General features: G+C 40.9%; 1 protein-coding gene across 3 annotated transcripts in view; it reads right to left on the bottom strand.

The window, feature by feature from the left end:
* Positions 1-21,696, bottom strand: part of LOC137378111 (cadherin-4-like) — a 714,047-nt gene that overhangs the window by 87,317 nt on the left and 605,034 nt on the right. For all 3 annotated transcript variants that reach the window (XM_068048209.1, XM_068048211.1, XM_068048210.1), the window contains one exon: positions 17,431-17,603. In XM_068048209.1, coding sequence (XP_067904310.1) covers positions 17,431-17,603 — 173 coding nt within the window. The remainder of the gene's footprint in view (positions 1-17,430; positions 17,604-21,696) is intronic.

Below are 21,696 nucleotides of genomic sequence, written 5' to 3'. Positions count from 1 at the left end.
GTTGAGATGAATCTGAAGGTAACAGTTATGATATCGGGGAGGATGACATCATTTCATCCTGAACACTATTTTCCGACATTAAAGCATCTCAGCTTGCTCGGAGATCCTGGTGTATATACAGGTTCATTTAAGGAACATAAAAAAAATCTAGTGAACAAAGATTCAGTGAACAGTTCTGATGCCCATGGTTTTTCTTCAGTTTTATTTGTTTGCTACTGCTACTTTGATTTTCTGGAGCTTTAATGGCAATTGTTTATTTTTTTCCCCCAAACTGTTCCATCAGTGTCGCAGTGACAATCTTGATGTGCCTCATTGGGGTAAGTGGAGCTCAATCAAGGTCAAGCTCCACTGAAACTTTTCTGAGCACATCCACAGGTACTCTCAAATCTACATCTAGAGAAAGAAATGCACCAACATTGCTTTGGCAGAGAAAGGTTCAAATTAGCAAAGGAGGCAGGGCGAGCAGCTGATGGCGCAAAAATGATAATGTGAAGCCCTGACTAACTATATTGCTGCATGCTTGTTCAGAGGCAGTCCAATCACAGCATTTCCTGTTAACGGAAGACATGTGAGTTTGATTCACAATGAGGATAACCTGAGTGATCACATTCAAAAGGCCAACGTATCTGCAGGCCCTGATGCACCTAGGTGGCACTGACTGTGGGAAGTTGTCTTCGCTGAACCTGGAGTAACAATGCTGAGCTGGTTCATCTGTTGCAAGCATGCCTGCAGCTAACAAGCATCATAGCACTGGAAAGTCAATGCAAGAAGTGTTAGTTTCAATCTCAAACCTGCCTCCATCTCCTTCCTATGGGGATGATGTTATGCAGTGGCAAATAGGGTCCCTTCCGCATTACCACCTGATGTGACACCACTTCCACTTCAGCAGGCATCAAACAGGGGGGAATGAGGAGAAGCAGCTGAGATTGTTTACTTGCAGTTGTGGTCTTGTATTAGGTTGCCATTGCCTTTATTTATGATAGTCAGTTCTTAACCTTCTCCTTCAGCCTGACAAAAGCTCCCAACTGATTGAAATGCATCTTGACCTTTTCCAGACATTGGAAGAATTTTTGCCCTCCCATTCTGCCACTTTTCTTTTATTGTCAACCATCCCTTTAAATGTCACCTGAATCTCAACTTTCTATTCCCATCACTAATCTACCTCCCAGTACCCATCAAAAATTGCGCTAAGAGCTGTGAATAATTATGGAAATGAGCTGACCCTGGAAAATTGCATGCTATGTGCATGTTACGATACTGGCTAGATTTGCACCTGTGCTTAACCATTCAGGAACGTATAATGCCAGTACATGAACATTGACCCTAATCACTCTGGACAACTTAAATATATGAAATGTATATATCCCCTATAAATGAATATCCTCATTAACTGTCTCAAAAGACAGCCCAGTTCAATAGAGAGCTGCTCTTTAAATGTGCAATGACCACGTAAGGGCTGAAGTTGCTGCTTGCACATTGTGACAGAAACATTCATAATCAACTCAAGTATGTGTCCAATGAAGTTATTCACTTGCAGAACAAAATTTACAACTGCTCCTAAAAACTAACTACAGGTGACAATATCACACTGAAATAAATATGGTCTGAAACACATTGAAATCAGCATCTGTTTAGTTACCTTTCTCTCAATATATTTAGAATGCTGACTCAATTCCTATCTTTAAAAGGGATATGCTATTCTAAATTCTGCAATGGTGGAACTACAGCATGGCTTGTGGTGCAAAACCTGAAATCAATGGAAAATACAATGTAAATTGCAGCAGAATATGCTGAACTCAGTACTTTATGGACATTAGGATTAACTGCTGGTCCATGATATCCTATTTGATCCCTGTACTAATGGAGCAAATTGGGCTATCAGCCTGCTTTTATTTTAAGTCCTGCTCCTCCCAGCTCAACATTCAGCTAAGTATTGGAGTCTTCTGGCCAGTTAGTGTCACCTTGTGCTGTGAAAGTTCCAACACTTGGTGACTGAAGCACTGTGACAATAAGCGAGAACAGGTCCTTCAAAAGTGCAAGACTCAATTTGAATAAATTATTTCTGCCTTTAAATATTCCCAATATGCGTTCATCCCTTCAGCGCAGCCATTTATCCAATATAGTAGGCAGTGCACTTCTGACAATTTTGGAAGATTAAAAGGCCAGTTAGTGCCTACCTGAATTCCTAGGCCCATATTTTTATTTATTTTATTTTTGATTTGCTTAAAGTATAGTCAGTTTGAAATCACTCTGTTAGTTCATCCAGACTCTGTTTTTTTAAGGACAAATTCCTTGAAGGAATGATTACCTGGCCAAGGTAGATTGAGCAGCTAGCTCTTAGAAGTACCAATGTATAAATATTGCTAGAGAGAGAATTGTCCTGCATGACAATGATGGTAATTTTATGCAAACAGACCAATCTATTACTGATTCTTAGAACATTATATACCACATTGCAATATGGTAATTTATAGCTGCCAGTAAATTAAGCCATCTAATACAAAAAGCATTTCAGTAATTGTTTAAAGCAGCTTAATAAGCCAGAAATGAGACTCCAGGCCCCTATAAATTACTACATAGTAATACTGCCATTGTATAAATTGCAGGTGTTGGATCCTTTAGTGGTGCAGAAGAAAATGTTGGTTGTCCTAAACACAAGTAGGTGTCAGCCTTGGCTCAGTAGTAGAGATGTTGGCTCTAAGCCAGAGAGTCATGAGTTCAAATCCCAGTCCAGAGACTTTGGGCAGAATCTTCTGGACTTAGTCTGTGCCAGAATGGCAAGACCATTTTTGGGTCGGGAACCCAATTTACTAATGGGTGGAGCTTAACTATGGCTCTTTAACTTAGTCACAACATTAGCACCTACCTCCAGATTGCCTGACCAATTAGGAATGGTGGGTGGGATGATGTGTCCATTCTGTCAAAGGAAAGATTTCTAATTAAATGGATCATAGTATGGGTTACAAGGGCTCACCAGCACTTAGATTTTTGAGGCTGCAGCAACCACAGGAATGGAAAGTAGACCTGGGTAGGCTGCTCCCCAGGTCTTTTACTCTTAACTGGAGGTCCTTGTAATGTAGTGTACTGGTGATTTCACCTTTAAGAAATTGTACCTTTAAGAGATCAGGTCACTGATGCAACTGATGACATCATCATACATATATAAGGAGACACCATTTTAAGAGACACATTCAACACATGGCTTGCAAAAGAGTAGACATACATACCAGTGAGGAAAATACCTGGATCTGAGATCATGCAATGTAGATAATTAACACAATAAATAGTGTTTGTGTTGAATCCAAATATAAAGCCTGCGGATGTTATTTAATGAAGACTTAAGAAAACAGCACAACACTACAGCCCTGCTGTGGGATCAGATGGGCTGCAGTGAGGTGATCTTTCCCAAGGAAAGGAGGAAGAGGAAAACCAATCCAGCAAGTGTGGATAGAAGTGGCTGAGGAAGTCACTAGCAGAGGCGTGGACCTTCCAAAGTGGAGACAGTGCACCAAGAGGATGTAGGACCTCAGGAGTACATAACAGGTGAGTGCCATAATGCTTTCAGGTGCCCAGCCCCAATTTTGACTTTCCCAGCATTCTCTTGCACAGCACACCTCAGAACAACACACCTTGTGGCTCCACTGATTCCTCTCTCTTCAGGCACCTCCTCACATCCACATCTGAACAGCCAACATTGAAACTCACCTTCAGCCTCACACCTTCTCACCCATGCCTCACAGTCACCCTCCACTATTGCTGTCCTTCCCTCCACTCCACACAAGCCATTACCAAACACTCACCTCTCTGCTTTCTCTCCTAGCAGGAGAAGAGAGCACACAATATGGTGAGAGGCAGAGACTGGGGAGGGGGTGGCTCCACAGTGACAGGCACATTGACAGCCACTGGCAACGTGTACCCACTTGCTCCATCGGGAAGGAAATCTTGTTTCAGGAAGTTGCAGATGTCAGCAGTGACCTGCCATGAGAGCCTGAGCCTCCAGAGGCACTGGTGCCCAGATACATTGGGAGAGTTGATCTTCTACCTGTAGACCCTGTTTTGGGGTCATGCCTCCTCCCTGCTGGATCTCAGTGTCAATCCCACCTGCCCTGTGTAGGGGAATGCACCTGGAATATACACACACTCACAGAATCAAACTGTAGTAATTATGCACCTGGTGAGGTTGAATGGATTGCTTCAGCACTTTTTTTATATTCATTCCGCGCCATAGTGGATTTATATTGAGCACTGTGCTGAGGCGCAGACTGTATAAGGCAGCCTTCCTGGGGGGAGGATATCATACGATGTAATTTTGCTAGATCAGGAGGATGGTAGGGTGCATACATAGCTGCCACCTGGAGGAGTTAACTTGGGCCCATGCCATTCTCATGGTCAGCCCTAATTTTAATCAGCTCAGTGAGCTGCCAACACGAGACACATTTCCAGTGGGTAGCTCACTGATTAGAAGGGCACGATATATGTCGCAGGATAAACTCAAAGTCACACAGCAGCACCTTGAGGGATTGGTGGTGAGCCGCCTTCTTGAACTGCTGGAATCTGTGTAGTGAGTTACTCCCATGGTTCTGTTAGAGAGTTCCAGGATTTTGAACCAGCAACACTGAACGAACAAAGCTTTATTTCCAACTCAAGATGGCGTGTGATTTGGAGAGGATCTTTCAGGTAGTAGTGTTCCCAATGGCCTGCTGGCCTTGTCCTTCTAGGCGGTAGAGGTGATGTGTTTTGGAGGTATTGTCAAAGAAGCCTTGGTGAGTTCAGTAGCAGGGTGGCCAACCTTCAATTTTCTCTAACTTCACATTGCAACTGTCTGATTATTATGTCCTCAGTTTAATGCCATTACATCATATACCTTCCATGACCTGTACTCTTAGTTTACATTAACTTCCACCAGCTCTGCATTCCCGATACCCTCTGTCTATATGGTTGAGATCCATTACTCTCATTTAAAAGTTACCTGCCTAATTACATCTAGAGAAAAGGATGAAATGACTATCTTTATGTCTTCAGTTTTACCAGCCATGAAGGGACCTTGAGGATCTCAGTTTATCTGGATATGTTCCAGATACTTCCTGCTTCAATAGTTGACTTTTAATCGCAAAAAAGGAGTCCTCAACACAAGATAGAACCTGAATATAATCTCACTTGGTGTAGCTTCTCTAACAATGAATGCTGTAGTTGAGCCCTTCCTGCAGGTGCCTGTGCCACTAGCAATAGCATTTGTGAGAGACGTGGGCTCTGGGGCTCAACCATCTCCCTCTGCCTTTGACATGGTGGGAGATTGAATGGATAGGCGCTTCAATCTGATCATGAAAGTCCTCCAGTCTGAACTATGACAGAGAAGAAGAAATGCTGATCTCCAGCCTGGTCGTAGGGGCAGATGTGCAATGGAAATGGAACATGTTGCCATCTCTCGTGATGCTTTGATTCTAGTGACCCCCTGAAACAATGTCTGGCCAGTTGGGGAGAGCAGGCTGAGACAGACTGCCTCAGCAAAAACTGAGTTACTGCAGCTGGGTCTTTTCAAACCCAATCTCCTAGAGATTGCTGACCATGAGCAATGTTCCCTTTAACTTCTGCTTGCTGTATATTGCCGGCTTGTTGCACTGCAAGGTCCCTTTAAGGTTGTCGGGCAGCAGCGCATGAGACCATCTTAAAGGGATGTTGCTTGTGTGCGACCTGTTTGTTCCCTGTGTGGCATATTCCTGACAGCTTACAGGGAATATTGCTCATGAGTCAAACAAAAGCTCCTTTCACCTTCCATGTTGCAGCCACTGGAGGAGCACATTGTAGAAGCACTGAAGTAAGAAAGAGATCACTTAAGGCAGGCATGACGGGCCCACATTAACATGATTATTAATGTGTTGCATTTCTGTGAGCCAGTCAAGTCCTAATGCTTGTTAAATCTGTGTGTGCTGAACATGTTCCTGTAGTAGTAGCTGACCTTGCATTGTTAATTGATATAAATATTAATGTTGGTCTTTGGCAGATGCTGTTTATTGGAAGGTGAAAGGACTGTGATGTATGTTGTAAATGACTGTTAAAATAAAGCAGCAGCGATTGTTCAGCTGGAATTCTCTCCAATGAACTGCTGCTGAAGAACATGGCTGCAGGCATCTGTTGGACATCTCCCACTTCCTTGCTGTCCTTTATTTCCTCAGTATCCCCTCCCTCAACTCTTATGGTCCTCCTCCAATTGTGGCATCATGAATTGTCCATGTTGCAGAGCAAAGTTGCACTTTATACAGCAAACTATCTCAAGGCACTTGGCAGGATGCAGCAGACTTATCCAGGCATCAGAATTCTTGCTTGTGAACTCAAATGGTCTGTTCAGTGAGGACTCTGGTGAAGCCATGGATCTGATTCTATTGCAGATCATTTAAAAGACCCCACAGGGCAACATGCGTGCAGTCAATGGCAAATGAACTTGGGGGAATTATGCAATCTGTGTGAGCCAGAGTGCCATCTTGCTGCTTCAAGATGTCCACGGGGAAAGTGGCAAAAGTGATTGATATTTTCTTTGAAAGACCAGTCACCTGCTTAATGCAAGCATGAACTGCAGACTGACTGTCATGATATCCCAAGTGGTAGCCTGGAAGGAGCTAAAGGTAAAGAAGTTCAGTATTGCTGTGACTTTGTCTGCCATAGGCAACTCTGTGCTAGCTGTAACTGTTGGTTGTAGATCTTGTCGCAGGAAGTGTCAGAACTCTGTCACAGCCTCCCGAGTGAAGCAAAGCTTCCTTGTGCACAGTTCCTCAGTGAACTATTGAGCCTCTTGAGTCTGTAGTTCTGAGTCTATAAACTGTTAGGACGTGAAGAATTTCTGTAAGCGTGCCTCCTTCCAGTTGGTCTTCCTGCAGCTCCAATTAATCCTTTCTCTTGCTTATGCTTCTCCTCTTGCCAGAGTTGAATTTCCAGAAAGACTCCCACAAGAAATAATTGATACCGGAAGCCTCATCATCAGTTATGAACATTTTTGAACAACTGCACGCATTTTGTGGGGGGAAAAAACAAGCTAATGTGAGCAAAACATCTGCCAAAACTTTCTACATATTTTTCCTGACAGCAGTTTAGGCTCCCTTTAATTATCATTGCACATGGCTGCCTCCTGTTTTATATCATCCATGGTCGGTTGTCAGGAGCTGGAATTAATATCGCAATGCAAAGAGAAACAAAATGGCATTGGAGGTCCAAACTACATCATCAGATTCCAATTAATATATATATACAGGATGTTACCAATTGTTTCAGGCAGGTGGTTTGATTGAGGCCTGCCTGAAATGGGGATGGATGAGAACTCATCAGTAAGTTGGTGCTTCCATCTAATGCACTATATCGATCACACTACCACTCCATTTCTGAGCACAGAGAGGTAGGGACATGAAAATTGCCCCCACTATTTTTTTAAAACTTTGTTCTATTGTTGTACTAAAATCTTGGACTTCTATGTGTTTCAAAAAAAAAACTGAAAAATGGATGTTGCTCAGTGAAAGACACCTGCAAAAATAATTGGAATTCCTGAAATGTTTTGAAAGGAAGTTCAGAAGAAGAGTTAAACTTTATGGGTGGTTTTGAAAGGAAGTTAAATTTGTAAAAGGACAGGAAGGTCAGCAGTTTCAAGGAAATCACAGGGGTTTGACCTTTCTTCAGAGCAGTTTGAATGACCAGGGGAGACGCTGTGTCTGGACATGTGACCATGTTCAGGAAGGTTCTTTTTTCACTTTGAACCCTTTTTTAAAAAAAAAAGCCTGTGAATTGGACAAAAGGCAGGCATTTGAAATCTTTTCTTGACCTGCCTGGAGCAAGAGAGAAAAGACCCAGAAAAGTGTTGCCTCTCTCTGTAAAGCAGACTTGCATCTCTTGAAAAGGAATCCTGCATTTGAAAGATGGAAGATTCTTGTTGCCTCCGGTCTCTGAAGAATTTCTGCATCCAGTGAGATTCCTGCTGCTTCCCGTGTTCTAAGAAAATCCTGAAATCTGAAAAATTCTTCTACTGATAGACTGCTGCTTCCAAACCCAAGCAGATCTATTACTATGCCCCTGATGGAAGACCTATGTGATGCCTGCTGCAGTTAAATTGCCGTGAACATCTACCCATCATAGACTATTCATCAACCTTGCCCGTAGAGACTTTAAGTGGCATCCGACTATTTGACTCTGGGATACCCCACTGTACTGAAAACATCCTACCAGAACATGAACTTCAGTTATTTATTATTCCTTCTATTCCTAAGAAACAGTTGTATTGCAAAATACAGGTTCCTATAAATATCAATGACATAAGGGGATATGAGGATAGTGTGGGAAAAAGGCATTGAAGTGGATGATCAACCATGATCGTACTGAATGGTGTGGCAGGCTCGATGGGCTGAATGGCCTATTCCTGCTTCTATGTTCCTAAAACACCCTTTTGAAACTGGTCAACCATTTCTTTTTGAATGTATTTGTGTGTGCATGAGGGTTAAGAGATTAAGGAGTGTTCATATATATATATATTTCTCTTGTTAACACTTAAGACCTATTATTTCTTTTCTAATAAATAGTTAATGTTATTGCTGTTTAAAGAAACCTGGTTTGGTGTGCTTTATTCTGGGGGGAAAATACAGTGTTTTATTTGGTTATTCTTTGGTAGGTGGGAAACTTTATTTGATATGCTATGACCTGTGGAGTGGTGGGACTGAATTAACAGTGCATTACTCCCGCCTTGATCGTAATAGTATTTACAATAAAACTTAAACTGACTTTAGGTTAACTGTGAAGTACCTTAGCACTAACACCTGAATTTATGCTTTATACCAAATGATTTGGGAACTTTTACATAATCATTTGCTGAAATATCCCTGAATCAAATTCTCTTATCACTTGCAAGATGGTGATCTTAATTGAAACAAAATCCACCGATCGGGAAGAGTGTTTGTAACCTTTTCAAATAGGTGTTTGAAGGGCTTGACGACTACTGGATGTTTAAGATCTGCAAGTATCTGCTAATGAAAGACCTCCTCCTCTTGGGTGCTGAGGTTCCAGCAAAATCAACAGGCTGTCAATCTCCCCTCTGTATTTGGACATACTTGTTCCTCAGCATGATTAGATTATGCTAAGGTGTAAAAACCTTTTCAACACTTTATATCCCTGTTAAAGGGTACCTATGTAGTAACCAAAAATTAACTATGGATATTTACTCAATGGTGCTTCATGTTGTCTAATAATCCCCAGCACACTCAAGTTTGGTGCTTGGACTGTAATGCAGCAGTGCCTCAGCCACATTTTCAGACTATAACACGGTTTCCCCAAGGAATCACAGGGTCAGTATTTCTCCACATTCAAAGAGCCTTACCTCTGTCTGGGAAATTAGCAGTCACCTTTGTAATTTGACATTTGAAACTGCACACAGTGAAGAAAACGCTATCTTTTGTTACTGGTGTAGGTGATAGAATTGTGGCTCAGTGCCCTTTCTTTGACATGAATGCTCCTGGAACACAGTAGATTTAACAAATCCGTAGGGAAGCTAGCTTGGACTAGAAACAGGTTAGAAGACTTCTTGTAAGCACTTGCCCTTTCATATGTTCTTTGCTTCTCTTGTACCTTACCATACACCTTAATCAGAACCTCTGTCCAGATGTCAGTGATTCATTGCTTTTTTATACCCTTGCGTTAAATGCCTCAGTTTTCCTTGACCAAGAACTTTGGCATTCATGTCCTGGTTTTAGCACACCTTGCAATGTAGATTCAATGATCCATTATTGCATTGCAGTTTACTTATTCATGAATTCATGACAAATCCTACTGTAGATTATAAAGTACTATTCATTAATTGCAAAATTTATATCCTCATTTGAAAAACCTTTCACTTGCATAGACAAATTTGGTAGTGTTTGCCTCTTAATTGAAATGATGGAACTGCATTTTATTCCAAAAAAAAATTCTTAAAGCAAAATGTGTGATCCAGCATATGATTGCCCTTACTTGAGAGTGATTCACATGGATGAATGATGCAGTATTCAGTATTTCACGTAACTATTGTGAAGGGCCAGAACTTTATCACATTCATTTAAAACTTCATGCATTATTTCAGTGTTTATTATGTTTCATTGTCCGTTTACTTTTTAAAACACTATGTTCATTTTGAAAAATTACTGTGCATGTCAGTGGTACCCTAAATTTAACCCTTGGAATGTCAACAAGTGCAGGGAAATGACAGCCGCAATGGCTGATCAGATTTTTAGTGAAGTTTTCTGCTCACATATCATGGTGCTCAAACAAACATTAGTACAGTCCTACCCTCTTAGCTTAAATCCACTTATGTCGAGGAGGGAAACAGGCCTAGAGCTAGTGGCTGAAGGAGGGTGGGGGGTAGGCAGGGAGCGAGTGGCCGGAGAGTGGGGCGGGAAGTGAGCAGCGGGGAACAATCGGCTGCTTTACCGCGCATGTGCGAACACCAAGCGCATGTGCAGAGACCGACCAGTCTGTTACGCGATGACGTTGGCGCTGCGCGATGTTGTTTTCCCAATAATGCAGCAACCAGTCCTGGCAAGATGGCAGGCGGTGCATGCGCAAAGAGCAGGAGCCTGTTTGCCCATATGCACAGCTTGCAGCGCTCTGATGACGTCGGCAGGCCACTGTGTTGTCAGGAGTCACTTTATTTAACAATGTGGAGCTGGGAGGAACAAGGGTGCTCCTTTGGACTCCACAGCTGTCCCAAATACTGTTGATGGCACCTGCTCAGTACTCTCCTCATTTCCCCACCCCCTTGCCACAACCCACCTTAATCACCTAGTCATATCTCCCCATCACCACACCAATGCCCTTCCTCAAACCCCCAATTATCTCTCCATCACCTTACTCCATCTCTCCTGAAATGTCAAAGTCACCTCGTCACACATCCCCCCCCAATTATACCCAGCACAAAGGAAGATGTTTGATTGTTGTAGACCAATCATGTCAGCCCCAGGACATCACTACAGGAGTTTCTCAGGGCAGTGTCCGAGGCCCAACTATCTTCAGCTGCTTCATCAATGACCTTCCTCCATCATACAAACATATGAACTAGGAGCTGGAGTAGGCCACTCAGCCCCTCGAGCCTGCTCCGCCATTCAACAAGATCATGGTTGATCAGATAGTCATCTCGACTTCACATTCCCGCCTACCCCTGAAAACCTTTCACCCCCTTGCTTATCAAGAATCTATCTACCTTGGCCTTAAGAATACTTAAAGACTCTGCTTCCACTGCCTTTTGAGGAAAAGAGTTCCAAAGACTCAACCCTCTGAAAGAAAGCATTTCTCCTCATCTCTGTCTTAAAGGGGCAATCTCTTATGTTTAAATAGTGACCCCTAGTTCTAGATGTAATAAGGCCATCATAAGGTCAGAAGTGGGGATGGTTATTCATGATTGCACAGTGTTCAGTCACATTCATAACTCCTCAGATAATGAGGCAGTCCATGCCTACATGCAACAAGATCTGGACAACATTGAGGCTTGGGCTGATAAGAGGCAAATAACATTCGCATCACACAAGTGCCAGGCAATGACCATTTCCATCAAGAGAGTGTCTAACCACCTGCCCTTGACATTCAACAGCATCGTTGATTCCCCCAGTATCAACATCCTGGAGGTTACCATTGACCAGAAACTTAACTGAACCAGCCAAATAAATATTGTGGTTACAAGAGCAGGTTAGAGACTGAGAATTCTGACTCTCCAAAGCTGTCCACCATTTACAAGGTACAAGTCAGGCATGTGATGGAATACTCTCCACTTGCCTGGATGAGTACAGCTCCAACAATATTCATGAAGCTCGACACCACCCAGAACAAAGCAGCCCGCTTGATTGGCACCCCTCCCACCAGCTTAAACATTCAATCCCTCCACCATCAGTGCACTCTGCCTCTAGTGTGTAACATCTACAAGATGCACTGAAGCAACTCGCCAAAGCTCCTTCGACAGCACCTTCCAAACCTGTGACTTCTACCACCTAGAAGAACAAGGACAGCAGGTGCACGGGAACGCCACTATCTGCAAGTTCCCCTCCAAGTCACACACCACCTTGACTTGAACTATATCACCGTTACTTCACCATCGCTGGGTCAAAATCTTGGAACTCTCTCCCTAAAATCACTGTGGGTGTACCAACACCACACAGACTGCAGCGGTTCAAGAATGCTGTTCACCACCATCTTCTCAAGGGAAATTAGGGATGGGCAATAAAAGGCCTTGTCAGTGACACTCACATCCCGTGAACGAACAGAAACAAATCACCTCCTCATATCTACCCCAATCAATCCCCCCACCCCCGGCCAGTAACTTTGCCACACCTCCTCCCCACCAATCACAACCATCCGATCACTTACCCTTTCTCCCAATCACCGCCCTCTTTTCTGATCCACTGACCCCTCCTGATCAACTCACCATGATCAGTTGGAGAGCTGCTAGGGGGAGCAGCCAGTACAACCTTGTCCTTGTGGAAGCAGCAAGTTGCCTCTGGCATCAACAGCTGACCAGCAATATACCTGAGGACCAAGTTCTAATTTTGGTGGGAATCAAGTTTCTGTCACGCATCTATTCCACCCCTCTGTATTGCCATTAGGGAAATTCTTATCCCCTCTTGAGAAAAGTTACAGAGACAACTTAAAACCAATCACTCATGGTCAATTGATCAGTTCTGGCATGCTAAGAGCAATTTCTGCTTTTGCTTCAGTCCAGTTAACTGACTACTGCAGTTAGTGCTCAAAATTATAGGTCCCATTAAAAAATCATATATCGTGCAACAGAGCAAAAGTCACTTTTCCATTGATGGGGTCACAAGGGAAATTGTTGCTCATGCTATATTCAAATCCATCCTCTGATTCACAACATTTGAAAGAGTTCATGGTGGAGTCATTTGGTCTTTTTTTTCCAGCAGTTTTGTTTGAATTTGCTATTAAAAAAAAAACTGATGAATGCTTGTATGATCTTGTGTTAATCAAAGGCTAAAAATATAGCCTTCATGAAAGCATTTAAAAGAGCACTTATCCTGGCATGGATTCATTCCCCATATATGTTCTGCTTGACATGATGTGACAGTGAAATACTATGATAGAGAGAAAGGGAACTCTGACATTAAAGGAATAGTTTTCTTGTTTCATGCTTTTTCTATTAAAAGGGATCCACTGAAAGTGATAATCTTCAGGATGTCCAGAGCAATGGGATATATTTTGTGAAATCAAATCTATATTTTAAGGAAAATTTATTTACACAAGTAAAGTAACTGATTTGGAAACTGTGGAATATGTCATGGTCCTTAATTGGGGGCTCGCTCACAGTTGAATCATATTTAATTCAGTGGCTCGCGTCTGGGATCAGAATCAGACAAATTTGGAGGGCTCGCATTTGGAATCACAGTAATTACTCATCTCTGGGATAACATATTTAAATTGGGGTTTTGCATTTGGCATCAGATTAATTGCTCGCGAGTCTGGGATCTTATCAATTGGAAATTTGATTTGAGAATTGATTCTCTTAGAGTTTAAAAACTCCATTCCTTCAGTAGTGAGAACTCATATAGATAACCTGAAAGTTTTGAAAGCTAGGCAAGCAGCCAAGATTGCTGATGATTTTGAGCTTGTGAATAAGCCAACCTATTTTGTCCGTCACCCCCATAAACCCGAGAAGGATAGAAAGTGGGAGAGTGAAAGGAAGGCAAGTAGCCGGGGTCAAGAAGGAACAGCTGGGAATGCCCCAGGATCACCACCTCAGGTCAGAAAGGAAGGTGCTGAGGGTAGAAGTGAGGTTCGCAAGCCAAAGTGTTATCATTGCAACAAAACAGGTCATCTTCATTCTGAGTGCTGGAAATTGCAAGGTAAACTCATAGTACTTGTTGGGGTACGCAAAGTTAGTGCAGAGGAAAAGACTCTAACTGAGAGTATAACAGACCATTCTATAGCTTTAATAACAGCTGCGAATGTGAAACCAGATACTAAAACTAAGAGGAGTGTAGAGGTTAAGAATAAAATACCTGAGTGTTTTAATGATTTTTTGTCAAAGGGGAGAGTAACTCCATATCCTGTAAGTGAGGCAGGAAAACCTATCATTATACTCAAGGATACAGGAGCAACCCAAATACTCTTGCTGGGAAAGATATGAGGTTTCCACCAGAGAGCGCCTTGAACGCTAACGTTTTAGATAATGGAATTGGCGGGGTGTGTATACCTGTACCTTTGTATAAAGTATGCCTAGAGAGTGACTTAATAACTGGGGTAGTAACTGTAGGTGTGGTCCACAGTTCACCAGTAAAGGGAATTGATCTGCTCCTAGGAAATAATTTGGCAGGATCAAAAATATCACTTTCTCCTATGGTTACAGAGGAACCATGTGAAATTAAGGAAACAGAGCAATTACAGGAGCAAGTTCCGAGAATATTTCCTGCGTGTGTAGTTACCCGAGCAATGGCTAAACAGGATCCATTGTTGGAGGTAAAAGGGGCACCACAAATAGATAATCAGGCATCTGAAACCTTATTTGGGGATTTCGATAATCCAAATGAGATGTTTAACAGCTCGTCTATCATTTCAGCAGAGCAAGCTGATCCAGAGATCTACCAAATAGCACAGACAGTACTGTCAGAAACTGAGGTGAAAGGAGTTCCGGAAGGCTATTATACGGCAGATAGTGTTTTGAGGAGGAAATGGAGACTGCCTCATAGATCTGCCGACGAAGACTGGGCAGTTGTTGAACAGATAGTGGTACCACCTAAATATTGACAAGGATTATTAAGGTTAGCACATGACATTCCTTTTTCAGGCCATAGGGGAATTCGGAAGACCAAATCACACGTAAGCAAACATTATTACTGGCCAGGTCTTACAAAGGATGTGAGACAATTTTGTTGGGCATGCCACACCTGTCAAATGGTGGGAAAACCACAACCTACCATAAAACCAAGGGATAAGGTATTAGTGGTGTTACCGTCACAGGGAGAACCAGTGAAAGCACGGTTCAGTGGCCCATATAGAGTGATCAAAAGAGTGGGTAAGGTAGATTACTTGATTGACACCCCTGATTGCCAGCTGAAGAACCAGTTGTGTCACATTAATTTGCTCAAACTGTATGACCACAGGGAGGAGGATAAGCCAGTACAGGTATGTCAGGCAATCGGGACCGTGGAGAAGGAAAAGGATAGTGAGGATGAGGCAGAAGTAGGCCTAGGAAATTCTCAGATTGAACCTCCAACTATTCCATTAGCCAATGCAGAATGGCTAGGAAAATTAAACAATAGGCTTTTACACTTAGAAGCAAAACAGCGTGAAGTCCTAACCAGGGTTTTCACAATGTTTCAAAAAGTTTGTAGGGATAAGCCACATGATGTGGCTAAAGGAGGAACCATTCATTTAAAACAACGCCCTTGTTGCTTAGCTCCAGACAGACAGGCCCAAGTGGAAGCAGAGGTACAATGCATGCTGAAGTGCAGCTTAGTAGAACCTAGACAGGACAGCTGGAATTCGCAGATGGTCTTGATGACCAAACCTGGTGGGACGGTTCAAACTGGCATAGACTCTAGAAAAGTCATTGTAGTAAAGAAGGCAGACTCTTACCCAAATTCTCATTTAAAGGACTGTATGGACAGAATGGGCAACACAATGTATCTTAAAGAGACAGATATGTTGGAAGGATACTGTCAAATTCCTTTTGACACCCCAGGGTAAGAAAGAAATCAGCTTCTATTACACCGGACAGGGTTTTCCAGTGTCAAGTGATACCACATAGGTTAAGGGATACTCGAGAAACTTCTCAGAGAATAGTGAACCCAGTAGTGGTCAGTGCTCCTAGCTGTGCAGGTCAACTGGCTGAGGTGATGGACAATAGGGACATTTGGAAGGAAAACACAAAACAATTGGAAGACTATGCTTGGAAATTTTAAATGGGTTCATTGGAACAACCTTTTGAAAATTTAAAGCTGAAATGTTCAGGTGGAACTTGTTGCTGTAGTCTAAACAATTTTTTTTCAGAAAGTGTATCCCTGTAAATGCATGGAAAAAAATGTTAGCATTTTTTCAATTTGTATTTTCTTTACCCATTGTAATGAAACACATTTCAGGAATTCCACTCGTGGCGGAGGTGTCATGGTCCTGTAGTTTTTTTTCCTGGGAATATGCGATTTGCCTTTAAGGTTTGCCAAGGATCAGTATTGCTTTAAGAACTAGCAAGCCTCAGGAGTTCTAGGAAGGTGCATTTTCGTTGCCTTAGAAACAGCCATTTGGAGATGGCGATTCAACGGGTGCATTCTCATGACCATAGATACAGCCATTGGGAGTGAGTATTAAGCGATACATTTATTACAGTTCCATTTTGAACTGACTTTTTAGTTGAAGACAATTTGTTCTAACAGAACAGAGACACAGAGGACATGGACACAGATAGCTGTGGTGTTTAGCACCTAAAAAGAGCTCTCAACCATTTAAACTGAAGGAAGAGGATTTTAGTCTGTTTAATTATTATCTCTCAAAATTCTTAAAAAAAAGTCAAGCCAAAACAGAGATCTCTGATAATTTGAACTGAAGAAAGGGAAGTTAGACTGACAATCTTTTATCCCTCAAAAACTCTAAAGTCAGATTGATTCTATTGAAAGTGTTTGCAAGTTGCTAATTGTTGAAATTTGCTGGAGAAGGAAAGCATCACCTACTGTTGGAGTTAATCTATGGACTGCTCTACTGTGGAAGAACCTTTTTTTCCCCACGTCGGACAGTTGTGAGGACTTCAAGCAACCTCGGACTGTAAATTTGCAAGGACACTAATTTTTTCTATTATAAATGTTGTTTATATCTTCATAGTGTTTAAGAATTTAGTTCTTCTAATTAAAGAGTTAATTTGTTGATTTAAAGATACCTGGTTTGGTTAGCCTCATTTGGGGGTTAATGGATGGTACAATTTGGCTGGGTTTTTCTTTAATTTGGAAAATTTTAAATGATATGTTAGGTGATCTATGGAGTGACGGGATTGAATTAACAGTGCGTTTCTCCCACCACAATCAGAATCGTATATTTTGATTGGGGGCTTTGACTGGAGCGGTCAGTCGTAACAAATACAATCGAATAATAATAGCCTGGCATTACTTGAAACTTTGTGGTTTCCCATTGTTTGATTATTCGCCCAACACTCAGCTCCAACTCTTGGATTGCTAATATCAAACAACATCTTAAATATTGGACAGGTTTCTTTTATGAGCTTACTGCAAGAGAAACTAGATACTGCTACTCTGATGGGATAAAAATATTTTCATTCTGTTTCTGTGGAATAAATTCAAACTCTTATCACCAAAATCAAAGGCAGAACACACTAGAGTCAGAAATATCTAATCTAAATGAGCAATCAAACCATAATGTTAGAAAGTTCATTCTTTTCTATTCGAAGCTTGATTTTAAAAGAAGAGATGAAGACAAAGAACTCACCTCTCGGTCAAGTCCCGCAGCTACGGTAACAATATCGCCATTCTCACTGTTGATGGTGAACATATTTGGTGATGGGCTGACTGGAGACTGGGACAAGATCCGGTATCTCACCATACCATTGGCTGTAGTTGGGTCATCAGCATCATTGGCAGTTACTGTCATTACGTATGAACCTAACAATAAATAATACATGAATGTCAGTAGTTCTTTCCCACAGATAAACTTTTTCAGTATTCATCATAAATTATCATTTTTTGATCCACTGCATTAATCATTAGGCATTTACAACTTTACAGGCCCTGGAAGATGGAAGTTAAATTCATAATTACATTATTTAATAAAGCTGCATTATCAACCAATCTTGCATTGTATAAAAACTACAGATCAATATTAGATTTCTTGCTAACTATAAAATAAGATCTGAGCTTCCAACCTACCCTGTCATGAAATCAGTTTTTTAAAAAAAAACAGTAATCCTTCCAGCCCCAAAGGATGAATGGGTAACAGCTGCACAAATCTACTTTGAGGACATTGTGCTTCAGGGAATCTCTAGGTGGCAATGACCATAGATTTGGTCAAAAATTTATCTCTCTCAAATGTGCTATATAGAGCCACCAAAAACACAATGGAAGTAAGTAAGATTTATGAAATGTTTCAGGTCTCCAACTGAATAGAAAAAGGTGTGTAGTGTGAAGTAGAATCTAAGAAACCTGTGCAATGCATTTGTTTCATATACCAATATTGAAAACCTAGAAACTGCTTATCCTTGATCTAAGCACAAGATGCTATTGTCTGAGGGCGAATAGATTACTATGTGAATCACTTTCTTCGGAAGTGCAACAAAAGCAGTATCTAGTAGCTTCTGGAATCGAATGGCGGCAGAGAGCATATTAAAGCAGGAAGTTCAAGACTGTATCACAACCATTTGTAGAGAGATCACTCACAGCACTGTTTTCAAATCCAAGCAACATTCTGAGAGTGCAGGATTGAATTGGGGATTTGACCAGTGGCCACTAATCCCTAATAGAGTTCTATAGTGAAGAAGCTTAATTTGAATTACAGAAAATGTGAGTGGATGTCAGCCTTGGCTCAGTCGCTAGCTCTACTGTGGGACCTTGTGCATAACGGTGACTACACTTTAAAGGTATTTCATGGGCTTTAAAGTGCTTTGGGACATCCTGAAGCCAAGAAAGGTGTTTTTTCAAATCCAAGTCTTTCTTTCTTTATATGTAAGAACACAGATTCTAGTCTGGACTAAAAAGCTCTAAACTAATTTAATCATGAAGCAACAGCCCTCCAATCCATGTCTGCTTTTTTATTCTATCATTAATTCTGCACACCACACTTGGTACTCTAAAGACTATATAATTGATGAATTAAAGCGATTCAATAGAATACAGTAAAAGACAATTGCATCCAATAACTGCAGTATTTTACTTTTTCCAATACAACAATTACAAGAGATCATTTCGTCCACCTTCTTTCCCCATCACTCTCATGCGTACACTGCTGCAGTAATGCAATTAGATGTCAGGAGCTCGAATAGGTTTGCAAAATTATTACTAGTGTTTATTGAAAAACCAAACAACTTTAGCCTTGTTACTTCATATAAATCAGTACAAAAATACATTTGTATGCCCTAAAGTATTAATTTCACAGCCCTTTAAATCACTATTCAATTATGAAACTAATTCAAGTTCATAATTGGCTTTCCACTCAAATCAGTGAGGCCAAAAATTTAAACCTTTTAATTTTCATATGAATTTTAAGTACCAAGTTGCATCAGTGCATTAGCCCATGTTATTATTTTCTCAGGAGGATATGCCATAGATACCACACAAGTTATTCACTATTTGAGAAATGGAAAAGGGTGATGATGAACTGTTTAAAAAAAAATGTCCTGGTTAATCTCCAGCTAATATGTTTTCAAAATCCACATATAAGCTCTCATGGTAAAGTATTAATCCTTCTACAGAAATAACTAGTATTACACTGACAATTTCTTCCCTCTGGCCATAATATCATATTCATTCACCTCTCCTTTGACTTTGCCAGGAGTTGTATAGACAGTTGAACGGAGACTACACCTCTCCAAATCAAAGATGCTGGCTAACTTTCAGAAGGGTTTGTTTGGCAACCAAATCAGAAAAGTGGAGAGGGAAAAAACAACTGATAATTAGTGTGCACAGATTTGTGCAGTACAATTTGAGGCCTTCTATTAACACTGACTCCAAATTGCATTTGTTTCTGCAAGCACCAAGTACATTTTACCAGAAAGAAAATCACCTTGTTTCAATTAGTGTACAGATTCTCCAATTTAACCATAATATTGAGTAATTTATAATTCAGTCTTACCATTTATTATTCAAAATAATTCTGAAATACTGAAAGGTACATATTGTAATGGAAACTGATGCTTTCTTTAAAGAAGTGACAATTTTCTTTTAAATATATGCTTCTATCCTCTAGGTGTAATTGGACTGTGTACCAATCAGCTCCCAGACCTCTGCCATTGTTGCTCAGGACAGGTGCACAGGACAGAACAGAGGTGACTTATTCAACATTTTACCTCTATCCCTGTTGAGAAGCTTTCACTGAGCACCTTCCACTGATGACAATACTGAGATTGAGAGCTCACCTTGCCTGCCCACACTGGACACGGTAGATTGCAGCAGTAAAATATTTTTCAAAATCCATTTCCAATAATAACTTGCTGTTTTATAAAATCTATTCTGTTCCATCTGTAGATATCTACAGTTTGAGTCTTGGGCTTTTAATAAAGATAAAATGAATCCCAAATCATGTTGTGCAATGAAGGCACAATTATAAGGCTGAAAATGAGTTGCGTACAAACTTAAAATAAAATAAGTGATTGCTTTAAACTTAGATCAGCAAATGTTTCCATTTTGAAATCTTAAAATCAAAGTGGATTAAAGTTACATATAACTTGAATAACAATTTAAATTTAAAAACTGCAGAATTATATCCATTTGTTGCATTGAACCAGAGAAATGTCATAAATTCTGTATCACTACTGACACTTCCAGATTGCCAAATCATTGATAGTGCCACTCGTGGATGTACATTATCAGCAAAGCGTCAAAGTCTCAAAATGTTCTCCTGAAAATGAGTGAGTGTCCTGGCTGCATAGAGTCAATATAGGAACCATACTCTTCAAATGACAGTCAGCAGCACAGCCAAAAGGATACAAGCTATTTGACAGGGCTTAGTGATTTACCAAAACATAAACTGCAGACTGGCATCATTCTGCACAGTTTGCAAGCCCAAAAGACTGCTGACTGGTGCTTGTTAATTCAATGGTTGATTTTTCGGAAAGTTCTGGCTCACTTGGTTTCTATAAAATTATTTAAAACAAAATACGAATTAAAATCAAAGAAAAGATTAGATCTGGTTGTGTTAAGATTGCATTTTGCTAAGCCTGTTACATTTGTCGAAAGGCTTCAAACCTGTTTGATTTACTGTTGAGAAGAGGCTGGTCCAGGGAGACAGAAAGCAAGAAGGAAAAAGGGAGGAATGGATTTTGTATCATTTTAGTAAATTAGACAAATGCATAAAATAATAGATAGTAAGGGCAGACAGTTGGAAACAAAGACCTGCAAAGAAGATCATATTGAGAGAAATGGTGTAATGGAAGCGAAAATAGGAGGGAAAATAAGTGAGTAGAATTATAGAGAGTGCAAAATTTGCTTTTGAGTAGGCTTTCGCGTTCATCTTGTATGACAATGTGTTTACAGCTTTAGGCAGCACCAATTAATCTGTACAAAATGAAAGTGTTCACTCATCCCCTCTCTGATGTCAATTTCTCAACTGTTATGGCCAAAGGGAGTCCTTTTTGTTTGTAACTTATCGTCCATGAATATTTAAAAAGTAATTTTAGTAGTGGCTCAAGCAGGAAATAAACCACAACCAGAAAATGCACCTTACAGGTCTGCAACGCTGTGTTTTTTTCTTTCCAAATTTAGATTGTTCTCAGTAAAGGAAGAGAGAGTTTCCACCATATATCAGCAAACATTCCTAAATAAAGTCAGCTGCAAAATAAAAATTAGCATAACAATGCAGCTCATTATACAGCACCTACTTTCACACTAGATTGAAACTCTGCACACTATTATGGTGATGTTGCTGCAAAATATACAAACTCAATGCTATTTGTGCCTGTGAGGGCATGTTGATGGAAAACGGAATTCATAGGGCTGGATTTTGTCAGAAGCAGGGGTCAGGGGCACGGAGTATCGTGACGGGTCG

Source organism: Heterodontus francisci, chromosome 16 (genome assembly GCF_036365525.1).
Source record: "Heterodontus francisci isolate sHetFra1 chromosome 16, sHetFra1.hap1, whole genome shotgun sequence".
Lineage (NCBI taxonomy): Eukaryota > Metazoa > Chordata > Chondrichthyes > Heterodontiformes > Heterodontidae > Heterodontus > Heterodontus francisci.
This window is presented reverse-complemented; position numbering and strand designations above follow the sequence as displayed.